The 19513-nt window shown below is 40.8% G+C and overlaps 1 protein-coding gene across 4 annotated transcripts in view; it reads left to right on the top strand.

The window, feature by feature from the left end:
* The window catches only part of specc1 (sperm antigen with calponin homology and coiled-coil domains 1), a 69342-nt gene extending 50419 nt beyond the window's left edge, over positions 1–18923 (top strand). For 3 of the 4 annotated variants that reach the window (XM_051399984.1, XM_051399983.1, XM_051399986.1), the window contains 3 exons: positions 11436–11552; positions 13512–13571; positions 17769–18923. In XM_051399984.1, the coding sequence (XP_051255944.1) occupies positions 11436–11552; positions 13512–13571; positions 17769–17858 (267 nt within the window). In that variant the 3' untranslated portion in view covers positions 17859–18923. Of the gene's footprint in view, positions 1–11435; positions 11553–13511; positions 13572–15754; positions 15809–17768 lie in introns of those variants that run through there. The other variant, XM_051399985.1, reaches the window with a different exon arrangement.
* The last annotated feature ends 590 nt before the right edge of the window (positions 18924–19513 follow it).

Here is a 19513-nt window from a genome sequence, read left to right as displayed (position 1 = left end):
TATGCCCTCAGGTTTGGTAGTTATTTCTTTTTTCTCCAGCCATCACTGAGGTGCTAGACAGTAGTGGCACATAAGTGTGTTTGCAGACACACCATTCACCCACCTGTCATCTCACTGGGGATTTGAAGTCACTGTGGCACAGAGGTAATGGAAACAATGAGGCAAAGCACCCAATGTTACAGACACACTTGATTTATACATGTGTGTATTTATATAGCACTCCATGTTTTTTATGCATGCCCATTTGTTTATGCATTGTTATTGTGTTGTGTTCCCATCTGTGTTTCCTGTGTCCATGGAGCCAAGTGCCTGACAATCACCTGGCTTAGCTGCTCCCCTAATACCCAGTTTAAGGAGCCCATTAAGGCCAGTGGGATTAGAGATTTGCCCATGTAATCATCATGTTTGTGTGCCAGCATGCCAGCTAGTTAATACTAAAACTCCTACCACCAGGGAGACTGGTCCCAGTCTGCAAACTCTAGTTTAGGAGGAAGAGGAGTCGTTCCAGCCATCTCAGAATTGTAATGGAAGATGAATTACAGTTATAAACATAAGTGGCTCTGCTTCTGTTTGGGCTGAGTCTAATAGCATGTAGCTCTGGCTTCAAGTATGAAAAGGCACGGGTGGCAGTAACTACTAAAAATAGACCCAGCTTTCCCAGGGATAAATGGTTGGGATAATTGGATAATTTGCCAAATCAATAGTTCTTATTTCTCAGGCACAATGCTGCTTAGTGTACTTTGAGTCACCCTCCCGTCATCTGAAGTCAGGGGTCACACGGGGTCTGTTGGTAAAACACACACAGCCGATCCTCTGTGATGGAAATATCTGAGCAGATGAGATAAAACTGCTGCTGACCAACAGACGATCTGTCTGATAAGATGCTGGAGCCATATACAGAGTGCAGTGGTTCAAATTGTTTGGATTCACACACCATTGTTTGATATTGATCTTTAGGTGGTAGCAGCATGCTTAAAGCACTGGTTTGTCATAGAAGGTCACTGGTTTAGTACCCATATCCACCTGGGTGCTTGAAAAAGTTTTATTTAAGTTTAACTTTTCATTTCAGAGTGTTATAGAGGAAACTAATACACAAGACAGTTGCTAACTAGAAGCATAATTCGATTAATAGAAAAATATAAATATATATATATATTTATTATCTAGAAGCAGATGTTCCTTCTGCATTTAGCCGTGGTTAAAACAAATATGACTACTCGCAGCAAGGATAGAAAAGCAATTCTGCAATGTAAAAGGGACATTTTAAATAATGCCTGTTTAAAACACTGAATGAAGAGACCTGCTATATATAGATTGTACATACACCACCATTGACCAGTGAAAGGACACAGCTCAGATTGTGGCCCTTCCGTCTGGGTCTTTCTTTTATTTCTGATGAGTTATTTTACACAAACTCGAGGAACTAGAATTTGATGTTTCTTGTGGGCCTGCATACAGTAGGACAGGAACTATACTTTCCAGGAATCATTCGATGTATTCATAAAGATTGATTATGTGACAGACCCCACCCAATCCCATCCCAACCTCTGCCTCTCCTCCCCCAGAGCAACAGCAGCACAGACACTAATCTCCTCTACACCAGCCCTGACCTGCAGATAGTGCAAAAACATAAAAATACAATGTAAGCTTATATAAGCGTATATTTACAAGGTGCAGGCACACGCTAAATAACACCCATATTAGCAACCAGGTTATGGAAGATTCAGGTAGCAAATAGTTTTAGCAAATAAATATAAAATCACTTTTATCTGAATTCATATAGCCTTATGGAATTTCCTTCACAAATGTGATACAAGAAAAAGCCTTATTCAGTAACTAGGTGTCCTTGTCTTTCTCAGTGTCAGATGTGAGCTCACAGTTAAAATCCTTCCAATATGGCAGCAATCTCATAAACATGCATATAGTTTAATTAACTTCCCTGAGAACAGTATAGATAAATTCAAGTGGGATTAAAGGCTAAACAAAGTCAAGTAGTCTGGTGTCTTCATGCAGTTTACCCCTCCCTGCTGTGTCCGTTGCCCTAGGGAAGAGCACCTGCTAAAAGTCTTGTAGAAGGGAAAATTCACCCTGGGAGAATGATCTTTGAGCATGGAGCAAACAATAGAACAAATTCAGTGGTGGAAGACATACTCAGATCCTTTACTCAATACAAGTAGGAATATCACAGTGCAAAATCTATCAAAAGTATTAAATTTACATGCTGAATCACCCCTTTCTGACTGTTATATTATTATATATATAGGGCTACAACTAACAGTTGTTTTCATTATCAATGAATCTGTAGATTATTCTTGTGATTAATCATTTACACTATTTAACTGTCACAAGACTGTGAAAAATGTGTCCAAGGTGATGTCTTAAAATTATTTTTTATCTGACTAACGGTATAAAACCCAAAGACACTGATATAAAACAGAGACGTCCTTCAGAAGGTGGAACCAGAGGAGGTTTGGAATTTTCACTTGCTAAAAGTGTTCAATGATTATTGGATTATCCAAATTCATTGAATAATTAGTGCTATTATTGATTCTTTGTGTAGGCAGCATTAATGTTGCAGCTTGTCGAGGTGGAGCTAATTTTAAATTCAATTTTATTTGTATAGCGCCAAACCAGACGTGACAATTGTTGGGTATAATTTAATGTACTAGGCTACATATTTTATTTGTTCATTATATGTTTGTATGTAAAATCTTTAGCTCTGCGATATAAAGGAACTATGGCTGTAGTGGAATAAAAAGTACAACATTCCCTCTGAGATGTTGTGGAGTTGAAGTATAAAGTAGCATCAAATGAAAGTACAAGCTGCTTAAAATTGTACTTAGTGCTTAGTTACTTTCAATCACTGATTAAAGTTAAATGGACTCTTGTTAAATAATAACCCAAATGGAATTACAAATCGGGGGTTCAGTTCAGGACAGTTGGGTCCATGAACATGAAACCCTTAATAGAGCCTCATTCCCATTTAACTATGGAACCTATGATCCCCTTTCACAAAGGGCTTAGCAACACAGTGTGATTGTTTGCAAGTATCAGGAATGCAGTAAGAAGATTTGGTTACTCGGAGTGTTTCAGTCTGTGGCATAATCAGTCCCCTCCTGGAGTAACTGTTCTTGATTCGAGCTGTGATCCTTTGTCTTTGTGAATTTCCTCCATGTGTGCCTGACCAGTAAGTGGATTCATTCACAGACTATAAGCCAGTTAACCTTAAAAAATGTCTATTTTTAGAACAAGTGTGACTGGCCTATAGTGTATTGTTTTTTTTATTTTCTTGGCATTTCGGTTTATTTGACGAATAGTAGTCAGAGACTGGAAAGGCAGGGGAGAGAGAGGAGAGAGGATGACAGGCAGCAAAGGGCTCTGGGCCAGACTCGAACCCGGACCGCTGCAGTAGGACTCTGACAGCCAGTGGGCTACTGGGCCGCCCCTAGTGTCTCGTCTTATGGGCATTTGATCACCCCTTTGCATGTTTATCTCTTTGCATATCTATGTGCGATTGAACTAGTGGCAGGTTTTCACAAACCTGTTCAGAGAACATCTTACAATATTTACATTTGCTGTTTAACTTTCACAGCAGAGACATATATGAAAGCAGCTTTTCCTCTGTGCCTCCTGAGTGTTTTCCTCCATTTCCACAGGGATTTCTGTTCTCTAGGATGCACGGATATATACTATGTTTGTGTGTGTGTGCATCAGTTACAGTATGCGGAGGCCAGTTGAGTGCTCAGCACTTGAGTCTCATGGCGAGTCTGAGGGAAAAGGTTACTGTCAGAGGACATGTTGAGCTTCTGGTGAAAGGTCAGGCTGTTACAGTGGCATGAGGCCTTCGTCCAGATGGAAACCACTAATTACAGGCCTAATGTCCAGAGAGACTGACTGATCTGTCACACAGTTTGAAGCTCCAGGACAGCAAAGGCTGCGACGATTGCCCAAAATACAACCACATCCAGGTTGCCTGCTTCGTCTTTCTTCCTCTCTGTCATGCTCATGTTCTGCTCTGATAAAGGTTAGTGAGGTTTAGCTTTATCAATACATCCTCATGCACTTTGCGGTTCCTTTCTTCTCTGCTGCGGACTAAGGTCAAAGAGGTAATAATTCAACACTAATTGGTTCTTTAGTATAAAGAGTCACCCAGTTGTAATTTATGCTTGGCTTCTTCTGGCTACATAATTAATGTTCTCTTTGAAGAGGCGGCTTTGACCATTGCTGTTCACTTTCCATCCTCTCTCCGTTCCCAAACGGTGGAGTCGGGAAACAAGCTCTTATATCATGCTCATCTGCCAGCATGGAGCCAGAAAAGCAGAGAAGGGGACAAAGCCGATGGGAGGGTCAGCCTCGTGCCAGTTGTTATTACAGTCCTATTGTTGGCGGACCTTTTGGTCAAACCGCAGCCTAATTAAAGTGAAACACAAAACGGGAGCTATTGTAAGCATGCCGGGGATGTTATTTGATGTTTAGGTGCAAATAGCTGCCAAGGGCACAGTAAATCTATGTGATTATAGCATGATGCAAAGCCTGATGTCACACTTTCCCCATTTACTGTGATCAATAACGGGATGAGAGAGATGAGTGCTTGTAATAATCACAGATAGATGATGAAATTAGACCACAGTGTAGTGTGTCATGTGCTAAAAAAACTCAAATGAAGTTTCATCTCACCTTACGTGTGGTTCTGCAAATGCATGCTTTTCTGCTCTTTTAATGCATTCAGGTGACAAGGAAAAAAAACATAATGAAAGCAGTGACCATGGCCTACGTGCCTTAAATCAGGCATCCAGTTTAGCCCCAGGTGTATGTGTGTCTCTATGTATGGACGAATGTGTGTGGATGTGTTGGTGTGAACACGAGTCTGCCATATGGATCTTGTCTCTGGACAGGCTGTGACAGCTAGAGAAAGAAAAAGGGAAAACATGGCAAATGACATGCATGTAAACACACACGCACACGAGTAAGATGTCCGTGATATCGCCATGGCGAAGAGCCCTTGAACCCCTGAGGGAGAATGTGGTGTGTGAAGGGGTGTGTTTACCCACCAGCTGCCTCCATACCCCACTAACGCCGAGGTCCTTAGAGCAGTTGAATACCTGACCTGTGTTAAACTCTCAGTGGAGGAGGAGATGTGAGCCCAGACAGGCTCAGTCACACCTCAAATGTCAGATTCTTGGAAGCACAGATCGATCAGTGAAGACCTTAAGCTGGCTCTGATTGACTCTGCCCTGTGGGACAGACTGAAGGGGCCTTTCACAGGAAATTGGTATTCACAAGGGATTCTGTGCACGTCAGTGCTGGACTGGACACAGACTTGAAACACAAGACCGCTTTTATACAACTTCTGTCACACTGGTTTTCAAGGCAGTTTGCAAGAGCTGACTCGAATGAGCATACTGCTGTACGGCCACACTGCCTGAAACTGGATGTTATGTGTTTTCTGTGTATATTTAACACTTTTTCCTGCTGTCCATCTCATCTAAGTCTTTACATTGTTTGAATGGACATTATGGTTGGACAGCAACCAGACCACAAGGAATCACAAAGCAAGCACCATTGTCATATCTAATCTAAAATCTAATTGAAGTTTTAAATAGCAAGATCTCTATTTTTGTGTCAGATATTTTGATGTACACCGTGAATTCTTTCCACCTTATTTACAAAATGTCCACACAACTGTTGTTTTCAGAAGCAAAATGTCTACTTGTTGTGGTTCCAGTTTTACAATTTTAGGCTACGTTCAAGGCTTTCTTGAACGTGTGGTCTGTTGGAAAACACTCTAGCCTCTTACTGTATATTTATCATGTGCTTTGATGTCTTAATTTAGGGCCGCTCCGGACACTTTTTAAACTTTTTTTTCTCAATTAACTATAGAAGCCAAACAAAAATAAATGCACTGTTTGTTCAAGATGGGAACAATGAGCAAAGGCTCTGAACATTAGGCTCAGCTGGGCCTGACAGAGCACAGCTCATCCGGCCTCGTCTGGGAAACTCACACACACACACACATACACACACAAAGCCATTGAAGAGACAGGAATGGAACCCCAAGCGAGTGTGGAATGGAGGTCAGACATCGAGGACGGGAAGAGAGTAGAGTTCAAAGAGTAACCATTACTATAAGTTCTAATAATGTAGGATTAACTGTAACAGTGCACTGTAAAATAACAGACTGATCATAGTAGAGTGCTCGCTCTTCTGCTGCTAAAAATGAATTTAGTAAATGTGCCGTATACCGGTAGATTTTTTTTACGCAAATCACCAATAATCAGAATCATTAAACGATATCTGTGTCAAATATTTAGCTATGGTTTTCCCCCGAGGCGAGGGGGAATGTAAGAGTACATAAATAAATTATAGTGGTGATCAAAGATACAAAGTCATACAATTATAAGGACATATTGACTCCTAGAGTTACAATCAGTGGTTGTACTAGGCTCTGGAGATAATCTAGATCTTTTTTATATGATAATAATATCTCTTATGTTATCGTCAGATAGGTGAACATTTTCAATCAAAGGCAGCTCTATCATTAATCTTAATTACAGTTGACCTGTGTGCTCTTGTGCCCTCTTTGACCCGTAACACCGTCGCCACTCTTTATCCTGTCCTGTGTGCAGAATAGGTCCATTAAATGGTATGTAGAGACCAGGTGAATCTATCAAGAGCACAGCTCCCCGGCTCCACCAGCTCTGTGACCTTCCCTGTTGCCCTGTCTTTATCTCGACGGTCCCGTCTGCCTGGGCTTTCAGCCTGTCATTGCTCATGACTATGATTCATTGCAAGGTACATTAGGGCGTTCTTCCCCTATCTCCCCTCTCCGCCTCTCTCTCTCTCTCTCTCTCTCTCTCTCTTTGTCCCTCCATTTCAAACTTTCTTGTCTTCTTTTTGCCCTACTCACTCAGTCGGGGCGAGGTAGAGACATTCTGCGACAGAAAATATACTGAGACGAGCTCATCAGTCTGACGACTCTCTCAGGCTTGATGTCTCCTGCTTTCACCCTTTAGACTGATGGCTTTTTAACAAACTGGGCGTGCATGTTGTGTGTCACAGTCACAGCTATCCTCCATCCCTCCCTGCCCGCTCACTGCATGTTGCATTGTGCTTGGATGTTTTTTCATTCTTGAGCCGTGACTAAGAGCTTATTATTGTAATAACGGCACGTTGACATCTGGGTATCAAGTGTCATGAAAGCATGGCAGCTGAGGGGCTTTACTCCATGTTGCTGGGTGTGACACCAGGCCAGTAGCATTTACACGTGGCAGCCGAGAGCACACACTTACCTTCTATGCGGCAAAGTGTTTAACTGCCGTCTGTGTGATGTTTAGTGCCTGGCTCCTGTCCAGATCGTCTGTGAATTCAATTTCTAAATGGTTTACAGCAGAAAAGATGGATGTGACATGTCTTTGGCCTGTAATGTCCTTTCTAGCTAAAGCAGTTTCTACAGTAGCTGCAAATATTTTGCTGCCTGCTCTTTGTGATACTTTATTTGAGTTTTTAAAAGTGTGCACCATTAAAAGGCTGAGAGTAGAGGAGTAGCATGGGGCCATTCTTCATAGGAAAAGTTGTGTCTGCATTTTGTTACTTTATGAAAAATTCCAGGCTCAGTATTACCAATAATTTAACTATTGATGTTATCATAGATCGTATCTGCTTTCCACTTAAAGGCAGACCAAAGCAAATATACACAGATCAACTCAACGCTCTCTCTTTTTTTTCACTGTTAAGTCCTCTCGCTGTACAAGCCCCTGCCTCTCTCCCATACTCTCTTTCTCTGAGCCCTAAAAAGCGACGGCTCTGCCTTTTGTGCCGAGCGAGACGCTTCCTGTCGCTTGATGCTGTGTTTGCTTTTCTGAGCCGGCTCCCAGAGAGCTGTTGTTGTCCGCTGCTGTTTTAGCATTCATGCCTCTCCCTCTCTTTCTACCCTGAATGAACCCCCCCACCCCTAACCCCTTTCCTTTCCCATTCCCACCCTGAACTCGAACACACCTACCTACTCTGGATTAGGACTTGTGTTCTCCTCAGACCATCCCAGCACCCAGATACACATATGCAAACTGCCCTCTGCAACCTCTCTTATCAGCTTATTTGTTATTGTATATCTTAGTCTCGGAGTCTCGGGGGTCTGACTAACCCCCTATCACTCCCTGTGTGTGTGTGTGTGTGTGTGTGTGTGTGTGTGTGTGTGTGTGTGTGTGTGTGTGTGTGTGTGTGTGTGTGTGTGTGTGTGTGTCACTCTGCACATACATCACACACACAGTGATAATATTGCTGCTGCTGCTGAGCCAGCTAAGAGAGAGAAAGAGAGAGGGGGGAGTTATGAGAGGAATGTGGGCTGACATGACTGCACAGGTCTGCCCTCCAGATATAGCAGACAGGCAGTGACTGATGGAGAAGAGACTCGGGCCTCCAAAGATCTCAGCCTCTGTTATACCATCAGAGCTTATGGATGAAAACAAGATTAAATGTTATCTGCAGAATTAACATCCCTATTGGGAGTGATGTAAAACATAGCTGTTAATTAACACTACATGCTGAGAAGTGGCAAAGTAGTTATTAAAGTATATAATGTAGTTGAGTTTTTTTTTTATATATATATGTCTGATTCTTTTGATTAATCTTCAGTTAGTGTGACTGATTCTTGATCACGCACAACCTGAAAGCCTGAGCCCAGCACTGTGCATGCTTCATTCAGATGGAGCAGCTGCTCCTTCGGATCCCATTGTTACCACAAATGCTCGGTTGGACAACAATCAGTGGCTACACTTTTCTAACTCATATTTTATTTAGTATTTTAACAAATCACATTTAAGGTACATAGATGCACACTGGCATGCTGCTAGGGAGATTAACAGTAACATAATTAAATATTTACTGTATGGTCATATTAACAAAACATGACATTTATTAACATTTAACAAGAGTCTACAGCCGTGCTACCAACTCTGCTCACAATGACAATGCTAAAATGTGGATGTTTAGCAGGTTTAATGTTTACCACGTTCACCGTCTTACGGCTTGTTCACATATCGACCACCTGAGTAACGTGTGGCGTCTACGGTGCGTGACTGTGTCTTAGCGTGGGAGTATGGGAAGTATTGGACAGATAGAAATTCTGACCTGCTGTTGGCACCAGATGAAAAGTCAGGGGATTGCCAAAGTTATTACAGTTCATCCTGTGGGGAACTTGAATGAAAAGTCAGCGACAGTCATCCTATCAATCCATATAATATTTGTTGAGGTATTTCAGTGGACTGGACCAAAATGGTGGACTGTTCAACTGACCAACTCTTTGAAAAAGTAGATAAAAACACATTTAGCTAAAAGCACATTTTCATACCAGTGACCACCAGGTTCGATCAGTGTGAGAACAATAAACAAATATTTTACATGGTTTGCTTCTGAAGGCAGGATGCGTATCAGTTCAGTTGCCTGCTCTCCTACTGTTTGTCAGCCGCTCACCTTGAAACTAGTTTTAAACCGGGGTAACTGGCATCCATAACGCCAAAGCAGACAAGTGAAAGCAATCAGAAATAACACATTTTGTCAACAGTTCTTCAGAGCTCGGGGGGTATTCATTACTGCAGTGACTTAGAGCTGTGATTTTTTATTCCTGGCCTCAGGACTCAGAGTTCTGCTGTTTTTCTATCCCATCAGGTAGTTAATAACATTAACCTGGCTCATGTATGGATCAGTCACTGGTTAATAAATCAGCAGGGCTCTGTCCTCAGACCTCTGGCTTAGAGCAACTGTAAACAAACACATGGCTGCATGTCCAATCTTTAGCATCTCACTAGAGCTAATGCTGTGTGTATAGACACATAGATGTACCCAAAGATATTTAATGCAGTGCTTATCCCAAACAATTAAAAAAACATTGATTCTGTTTTTATAACAGCTCAAGCAGAACGGTGGGTTTTTTCCAGATTAAAAAATATGTGAAACTATACATGTGCAAGTGAAACTACCCAAGTAGAGTTTGATCTCTGGTCTGACAGAGGTGAAAGGCTGATGGTGGGCTGGATACATATATAGGCATACAGCCTCATAAGGTATTGCATGTAGTCAGGAAGAGGAGGCAGGTCTTAGCCAGAGGGTGAGCTGTGTTTGGTGCTGATGAGAGAGAGAGAGAGAGAGAGAGAGAGAGAGAGAGAGAGAGAGAGAGAGAGAGAGAGAGAGAGAGAGAGAGAGAGAAGGGCACATTAATACCATCATCCCTAATGTCAGTCACTGTATCTGGGTTTGTGCTTATTGCTCGCACTGTCAGGAGGTGGTGGTGGGAGTGTAGGAGATGTCCATTCACTGACAATCACTGATACCAAATACACACATAGGTGCACAAATAATGCATACAAAACCCACAGTCCTAATACATAATGTCATATGTTATATGATTGCTCTATAGGCTATGGCGTCTCTTCAGTCAATGATGGATCTTTATCTCATTTTTACACCATATACCAGCGCCTCATGTTATAACGAGAAATGTTTGCTTTAGCAAGATATAATCTAGATACAAAATAAAGTGATATGTTGTTAAAACAAATTTCTTGTAAAAACTGAATCATTTGGTATCTAGTTATAACTAGAAAATATGTCATAATAACACGAAAAATATCAAATTTTAATGGGAAATGGATGTTTTGAAAACTTTAAAAAGATATATATTTTTGTGTCATGGTGGCAGCAATACACTGCTATATTCAACAAAATGTAAGCATGTCGGCTTTTAGGGCTCTTTGACTATTTCCAAATGTACTCAATGGACCTGGATCAGAATACTGTAACTTTCACAGGTTCATTATGTGAATTGGAGGCCTACAATGTCTCACAGGCATACTTCTGACTCAAGAGAGTCTCCCTGGCTGTGAGCCCCATTCGCAAAGCTCACTGGAGGGATTGACGAGGAAGACACAGGAAATAAGTTATCTATCCAACAGGGGGGCCTGCAACGCCAAACAATGGCCCAGAGGAAGTCTTTCCTACGAACTCTCTACTGTTATCAGGCGCTGAATACGCTGTAAGTAGGGTGTACGAGGTGATGATGCTCTGTGAATTGCACACACATACAAAAACACAACAGGCTGGACGTGCTGCTATGCACGTTCTTCACCCAGAGGAGAGATCAGAGAGAGCGTCAGAGGCTTAAATGGGATCTAAGAAGACATCCTCTAAAGGAAAACACGACCAGGCATTAATGGACGCTGAGAGACCCAGAACAGCATATAATGGCATTACATTTGAAATTTGATGTTGTTTCCTGTGGTTGTATGACTTAATGGCTTTCTTCATGGCCTGTTCATGTTGTCAAGAAGCTAGCTTTCACACCATATTATGGGCACTCTAACCTCATTATGCATGATATTGACTTTGGCTCACTTGTGTCTTATGATGTGATGTATGTTTTTTCCTCTCTTCTCCATCTACAGAATATTGATGTGACCAACTTCAGCAGTAGTTGGAGTGACGGCCTGGCTTTCTGTGCCCTCTTGCACACATATCTGCCTGCCCATATCCCGTACCAGGAACTCATCAGTCAAGATAAGGTAGGATACTACAGGAAGACACACACACACACACACACACACACACACACACACACACACACTCCAGTACTAATCTCATTTCAGTCTCAACAGGTAGGTCAGTGCTTCACCAGTAGATAAAAAGTGCAACCTAAGCACTCTAAACGGAAATCAGTGTATTTATAGCAGGGACACACACACGTAGGACACGTTCCATGCACACAAATTCTCTCCGCATTCCATGACATTTATTGTTTCCTCACACACATTTTCTCCAACCCCTACATCCCCTACGTCGTATAAATGCCAACTCACTTCCATACTTGGATTCAGTCATCACTGGGTCGTGATCCACACATACTTATATATTCTTCAGCTTTTTCTGCGAAAATCCCTTCCTTTATATGAGGTTGAGTTAATACAAAAACCGACGTCATGAGGATATTTACCAGGGAAGACAAATGCGTTTGTTTACTACGGTGAATTCTTCACAGTGGCTTGGCAGAGCTCAGTTTGCCTTAAAGAAAGAATAGCTGCTAACTTCTTTGGACCTGTAGTAAGTGTTGTTTCTGATTTGTGAGTAGAGCAAACAAACTGCATGCTCATTCTCTTGTGGTCCTCTCTCCGACATAGATTTACAGAATTGTGTCTCCAGAAAACGCCACACACAAAGCCACAATAAGTTGTTTGTGGAAAATGTGAACCTGTAAACTGTGAAAATGGTCTGCTTATACGGTGTAGGTCTGAAAGATTGCATGTTTGCCAGCAGGAAAATAAAATCTCTGTAATGCTTTGAAGCCATTTTTTCCAGGAGTAATTTTTTCCACCATTAAGCTGCACATTCCAGACTTCCTTTATGAAGTTGTATACATTTTATAGGTCTGCAATATTATCCACACAGCATTAAAGCACAGCCAGAAGATGAATTATGAATGTAGCTTTTGTGTAGTCATACTGTAACTGAGGGCAGCAGCCACTGTATGGCTCAGTGTTGACGGCTCTGTAATGTGAACATGCAGGTGATATATACATTAGCATTGAAAACAGTATGGTTCTCTGGGGACTGTTGGTCTTTTTCGCCTGCTACAACATTAAAACAGTAGACAAACACCTCCGACCTGGCCTGACGCATCCTACGTGACCTCCTATTAGTCATGTAGGATGTGTGTGGGTGGTCCCATTGGCGTTACATTGAGCTGATGACAGAGACATTGCGCGGCCCATCTCTCTGAATAATTCAATAGACGCGTGTTGGCTTTAATAACTCTTGCTGAGTGACTTTCCCCGAGGCCCAAACACCCAGCCTCTTCCCAGTATAATCTGTCCTCCAATAATCCCATTACTGCCCTCCTTCGCCCTTTATCATAGATGTAAGAAAACAGGGTTATAGGTGGACTTATATTTTAGGTGAAAGAGAGGTTGTTCTTTCACATAGCAGTCTACAGCTGCAGAACTAATTATTAACAATTCATAATTTATTCATTAATCATCCCAGCTGTGCTGATGTCTAGAGGCAGGTTATATGATGGGTTTCGAGTGCTGGTGAGAGTCGCGATAAGCAGTTTAAGGACCTGCACTCTCAATTCAAAAGGCATAAATTGAACTTGAGGTCGAGAGAGACTGAAAGAAGCCAAAGATATTATGTTGGTAAGTTCAGGCTTCTATTAACAAAAGGGGCATCAGGCTAAATCTAAAGGGATTCAGTTCTTGGGGATGTTAGTTAGGCTCACTGACAGGTCTATTTTGAGAGGTTTTGTCCAGTATAGCTTTACACTTATAAACATAAGGGATAATATAATACACTGAAATTCTCACACAAACAAGCTATGGCTGACATATGCTTTAGTTAGTTTGTAAAGGATTATAAATGTATTTGTGGGCTTACTGTTGCTGTTTGAACCTCCATGTGTGGTGTTGTAGGATGACGTGGTGCAGGGAGTTTCACAGTGCCTCAACACCCAATGGTTTGTTTTCCTTCAGGTTCGGAATCTGACCCTGGCTTTCCAGGCCGCCGAGAGCATTGGCATCAAACCCTCCCTGGTGAGTTGATCTGCCACAGACCTCACACACACGCCCACACACAAATAAACCCATTTAGATAACACAAGTAGACCCTTTGATTAGACTAATTGGAACCAGTGCACTTTGATTTGCCAAACTTTCAGGATGTCCATCTTCAGAACAGAGCCCCACAGCCATTGTGTTGGACCATTTTTCTTCCTGGAAGTCTTGAGCTTAACTCTGTCATATCAGTTAGTGAGTCCTTTTTTGCCTGATTGCCTTGAGCCTCTGTTCCAGCACTGTGCCCTGGAAATCTACGACATTTTGCATCAAGAGAAAAAAAACGTAATGCATAATTCAGGTATAGTTTGAGTTTGATTAGCTTAGTTGCATTGTGAAAAAATTAGCAGCTCTGGTCAGAAATGGTTGAGTAACAACCAGCTGCTTAAGTGAAATATTTAGACTTTGTGAGTAAATGTCTGTGTTTTGCCATGCTGTAAACACTCAAACTCTAATCACCCACATATTTCTATCCAGTGACGCTGTGCAAAGTGCTAATGGTAGCTGAAGTGAACTGTCTACCTTTTAAAGGTCCAGTGTGTAACATTTAGGAGGATCTGTTGGCAGAAATGGAATAGAATATTCATAGGTATGTTTTCAAGTGTATGATCACCTGAAAATAAGAATCGTTCTGTTTCTGTTACCTTACAATGAGCCGTTTTTATAGTTTTTTTATCCAAACGTTTTGGCAATTCTTCCAGAAGTTGTTGGGATATTTCAAACAGGACCAAAGTGGACGACCGCCCTAGCCTGACATATCCTACGTGACAAATTAGTCATGTAGACATGCCCGCGATCATTGCCAGCCATCCTTACTAAAAATGACATGTTGGCCTTTCACAGAGCGTTAAATGTTAGACTATTTCTTGGCCAAGTGCATTGACTTCCTGGAGTCTTGGCTGGTTGCATGGCAACCTCACAGTAACAAAAAGAAATGATGTGAGGGTCATCTAACTCTTGGCAAGAAAGGAGATAAACATAAGTAAAGTAAATAGAAGTAAAAGTATTCATTTATTTTTAGGATGGATTTTCCCTTCAATCCACTGACAACATGGTTTAAAATAAATGAATCCTTTCTCTATAACATTAAAAAATAATGACAAACACAAACTTGGCCAACCTTCTTCATGAGGACTGTGTGCGTATGGTTTGAGCAGCTCATTTCAAACCAGAGAAAAACACTGACAAAAACATAAATTCAGAAGTCTGTCCAGTGAAACGAAACTGTTGGTAGAAAATATTGTGTGTCCTATAAGATCTCATTGACCACAGTGAGACGCGGATTAAGAAAATATATGTTTAGGGCCTTTACAATCATGGTGATTATTTGGGATAAAACTACATCATTGTACTTTGGCTGTGAACTGTCCCAGATCCTGACTCATTGTCTTATATAAAACTTCACTTCAGGTCATATATCAGGATCTGCTCACACAAACACACAACCTTTATGTTTTTTTACCACTTTTTTCATGTTCTTTTCAACACACATATCACTTCCAGTAAGAGTGTGGACACTAAACAGTTTAATGCTGACCAGGTCAAGTGAATTCCTCACGCACACAACTTCCTGAGTAAACAGATAAAAAGGTCAGATTAAGAGGAATAATCTGCAGCCAATGGGAATAACGTTTTCCTCCCCAGACCTACTTGTATTGGTGCTGCACACACTGGTGGTTGCAGAGTGTCTGAGACATGTAAGGATTAAACTAATGTGACCTCATCTGTGCATGACTTTCCCGCATTGTTACTCTCTGTGCACTTCTGATGGAAACAGATGAATGTAGTTGGATATTTGTTCTTTCTAAAAGTCCAACAAAAAGAACTTCTGAGATGACATAAAAAATACACAAATCAGTCTAACAGCTCGTTTGCTCTAAATCTGGAAGAAGCCAGCTGGACATCTGCAAGGAAGTAAACCAGCCTTAAATGTTTCTCGGAGACCAAAGATCACATTTCTTTGTCTTATTAATTCTCCATTACGTGCTTGTGGCCACAAGATTGGATCCACTGACATGGCAAACTTGTTCCCATGTCAGTGAATTAAAAACTATAAACAAATAAACAACCACTGGCTCTCTCTAGTCTCTTTTGACAGACTTACCATATGTTGTTTTCTACTCCTTCTGTCTTTGCTGCATAAACAAAACCCTCGGACACAGCCCAGAGAGGAGCCGATCCTCCTTCTGTTAGGAGGTTGAGACATCATGGAGGTGACTGTACTGAAAGCTGCCGGGGCGCCAGTCATGTGAAAGCTTGGTTCACTGTTGACTCATCACTGTCAGCCAGGACTTGTCTCTAAGGGGCCGCCTGCAGCCTCACACAGCTGATCAGAGTCTTGAGCAGAGTCTCATAATGCAGTGTGTCTTAACACATTTTAAGGAATTTTCATTTTATACTGAACAGAACAACACATGTATTTGTCCTGCAAAAGCTCATTACACTCTCAAAACATTTAACTTTTGTTTCAGAAGTAAATCATAAATAAGTTCATCACTGCCACCAAAGTGACGTGTTATTGGTTAGGTCAAGGCAGTCAAATGTCTAAGAACTGTATGACACAAAAATGTTTCTTTATGTGATTTCTCATTGAGTTGAGGCATGTTTTGTCTGACAGCTGTGCAGAGACCTACTTTCTTCCACACAGAAAGTTGATCAGGAATAAGAAAAACAAGAAAAACAAAGTAAATGCCCCCCAACACTTCATTGGCCATCCAAACACTCAGAGGGGAGAGAAATGATAGAGAAGTGGCATCTGTACACTACATTAACCAACATGTGGTTCTTTTTATGACACCACCAAATTACTTACTGCATATTTGAAAGGTTGTGACATTGACTTGAATATTTTGCATCTGAGGATTTACCTAATGAGCCTGTCAATGAAGACATCTGACTGAGAGTAATACATATTTTAAAAGCGGTGTAATCGATTTTAATCACAGAGCCGAATGCATTTGAAGATATTTGTATTCATACATTTCAGTTTCTGTATGAAAGCAGAATTCACGCACTGTTTTGAGAAACATTATTTTCATTTGATAATTGCACCAAAGCAACTGAAGAAAAAATGAGTGAGTGGTTCAGTTAACAAAGAAGAATAATATTAAAAATGTTTACAGTTTTACACCGAGCCCATGCGTCCCATTCCCAGTACCATACGTTTGATGCTGACCTCCCTCCTCTGTGTCTTAAGTGAAAAGTAGAGACAGCTAGTCTTACCCACAGCCTGTGGTCTTGCTGGGAAATACAGAGGTTTTGGTATATTATGGGCCAGGAAATGAATAAATTATTATATCTTATAATAATAATATAAAATCAGTATGCATACTAATGGGTTTATTTCTGATTTCTTTATAAAAATGCCAATATTCAGTGCAAGAAAGTGCACACTTCTGAACTGGATAACAGACACAGTCCCAACTAAAATACAGTGGTATAAGGTCATACTTAAATATATTGCCAGATTGCCAGATACTATGTATTTTGAGCATTTTATGTCCGATAATGGATTAGATATACTTTTTACGTAATGCCTAAGTCTCTTTCCTGTTTGTGAGCCAAGTTGTTTTGTGTGTTGTTTTGCTCTGAAAAAAAAATAAACGTATACTTAAAAAAATACATACGATGGACTGATTTTGGGTTGTGTCCGTCTGATGTGATGAAACTTGTGCACATTCTTGTCCTGTGTTCTCATGTTTAAATCTGACTGGGCTAAATCTTTAACATTCACATTCATGGCATTTATTAAGAGTGACTTCATAATAACACTGCTCACCATATATTACCAATATTACCAGTATTTACATAAAAAAACAATGAAATATCACACTGTTGGTGACAAAAAAGATCATAATTTCTTTAAATTATTTTTCTTTGTTCAACATAATGTATACAGGTCAAAGGTGCCACAAATGTGTGTGAATGGTTGATAAGATGGGAGCAAGTTTCAGGCCTTTATTTGTTGTTTGGCTGCGAACAACAAAGATTATATAAAGAATTATGGAAACTGCTATTTGCAATCAATTTTAAGTATGAGTTAAGTAATGGAAATATTTTCAATTTGTCGCACTTAAAAGCCTCCTGTGAGATGACAATACCAACAGTGGTCTCAGATCTATAAAACCTCCACCTACCTACTTAATTGTTCTTTCCCCTCTTTTTTGTGTCAAACAGGACATTGAGGAGCTCATGAAGACAGACAGGCCTGACTGGCAGAGCGTCATGCTGTACGTCTCTCAGATCTACAAGTACTTTGAGACCTGACCAGCGTTGAAAAGAGGAGCTGGAGACTGTCATCAGAGGCACTGCAACACCTTTCTGTCATCATCTGTCAGCACTACATTCACCTACCGGACAGACCGACCTCTGCCACCTCAACCCCTCTCCTGCTCAACGTTTGACACTAGAGACATGGCCGAGGAATTGAGAAACAGTCACAGAGCGGCTGTTCTCTCATAACAGGACGCTACAGTCAGTGCTGAAACCCAAATGGACAAAACCTGCAGTCAGGAGACACATAACCAGTTTGAACATGTGCCAAATATTCTGACAAAATTATACAGGACTATCTATGCATGGATAAAGTGGAACCTTCTGTCTGAGTGTGCAGTGTGACGTCTCCTTTCACTCAACAACAGAGAGTGAACTCAACTTTTGGTACATTTTGCTGAAATGTTGCTTCAAAGACTCGATCAGTTCTCACATCGAGTGCTTATTGTGAACACGCTGGAGTTCTACTTTGCAGAGCAGAAAGTATTTTGACAGGTTTGAGTTGAACTGAAGCCTTTATATTTTCCACCTTTAATTGTGTGTGTCCTTAAAGATAGATATAAACCCTATAGCTGCCATCTGTGACGCGACACTAAACTGATTTAACACGACGAGAGTTGCTGAATAGTTTTGTAGAAATATTTTTTATGAAAACAGATTGATCTCTATGTTTGCTTTGTTTACAGCATTAAGGATTGGCTGAATCAAACCGTCGTACTGTGCCCTCCTGTGTCGTTTCTTCACGTTTTCCATCAAGACTCTCTCAACAACTATGGTACTGCAGCTGCTTTGCAAAATATACATATATATTTGGCATGCCATGTTAAAGAGGATGACTTTTACTTGTAGGAGTTAAGGCACAACACGATTTAGACAAGCCTCCGTTTGCAGATGCCCTTATGTTTTGGAAGATAAAAAGTGTTATTTATTTATTTACATGCATCCTGAAAAGTGAGAATGTGGACAGATATGTATGCAGTTTTCTATTAACGGATGTCAGACTTGGAGGCCTGTTGGATTGATATTGCTCAATAAAGGATTGTCAAGTTTTATATTAAATCACTCACTTTTTGTTAAGTGTTCTCCAGGTTATGTTGGGACACAAAGACGCTCCTTTTCAGTGAAGCTACTATGTGAATGCACCAGCTTCTCAGTGTGCTGCTCTGGTTGAGGTTAAACTGCTTTTCCACTGTGCCCAGTAAAGCTCTGTGCCAGGGCTGTAAAACATTTGGGTGTGTGGGAACACTGAGTGGAAACAGTGGCAGCGGGTACCCATGAAGTAACACTTAGAGTTAATTGAAATATCTCAATAAAAGTGAGTCTGAAGAGAATTTAAAAAAAGGCTTGAATAAGTAAAGGAAAAAAACTTTATAAGGTCTGTTTGGTAAAAAAGAAAAGTGTGGAAGCATTCTGTCTGATCATGTGGAGAGTTTAGTGATCATCATGAGACAAACACCCAATAATGAAGCTAAACCATTTCAGTTTGCATTAAGATCATGAGCCACAGATCTCTTTAAAACTGATTTCCACATATAAGCATTACTTTTTACTCTTACTTCATCTCATGCCTTTGCGTCAGCCAGAAGCGGAAGGTAAACAATATTTCGTAAAAACGTGAGGAAATCCATTTTTTTTGGCTGCGTTTGCCT

The sequence above is a fragment of the Dicentrarchus labrax genome, unplaced genomic scaffold (genome assembly GCF_905237075.1).
Source record: "Dicentrarchus labrax unplaced genomic scaffold, dlabrax2021, whole genome shotgun sequence".
NCBI classification, from domain to species: domain Eukaryota; kingdom Metazoa; phylum Chordata; class Actinopteri; family Moronidae; genus Dicentrarchus; species Dicentrarchus labrax.
The sequence above is the reverse complement of the archived record's forward strand: the minus strand, read 5'-3'. Positions and strand labels throughout refer to the sequence as shown.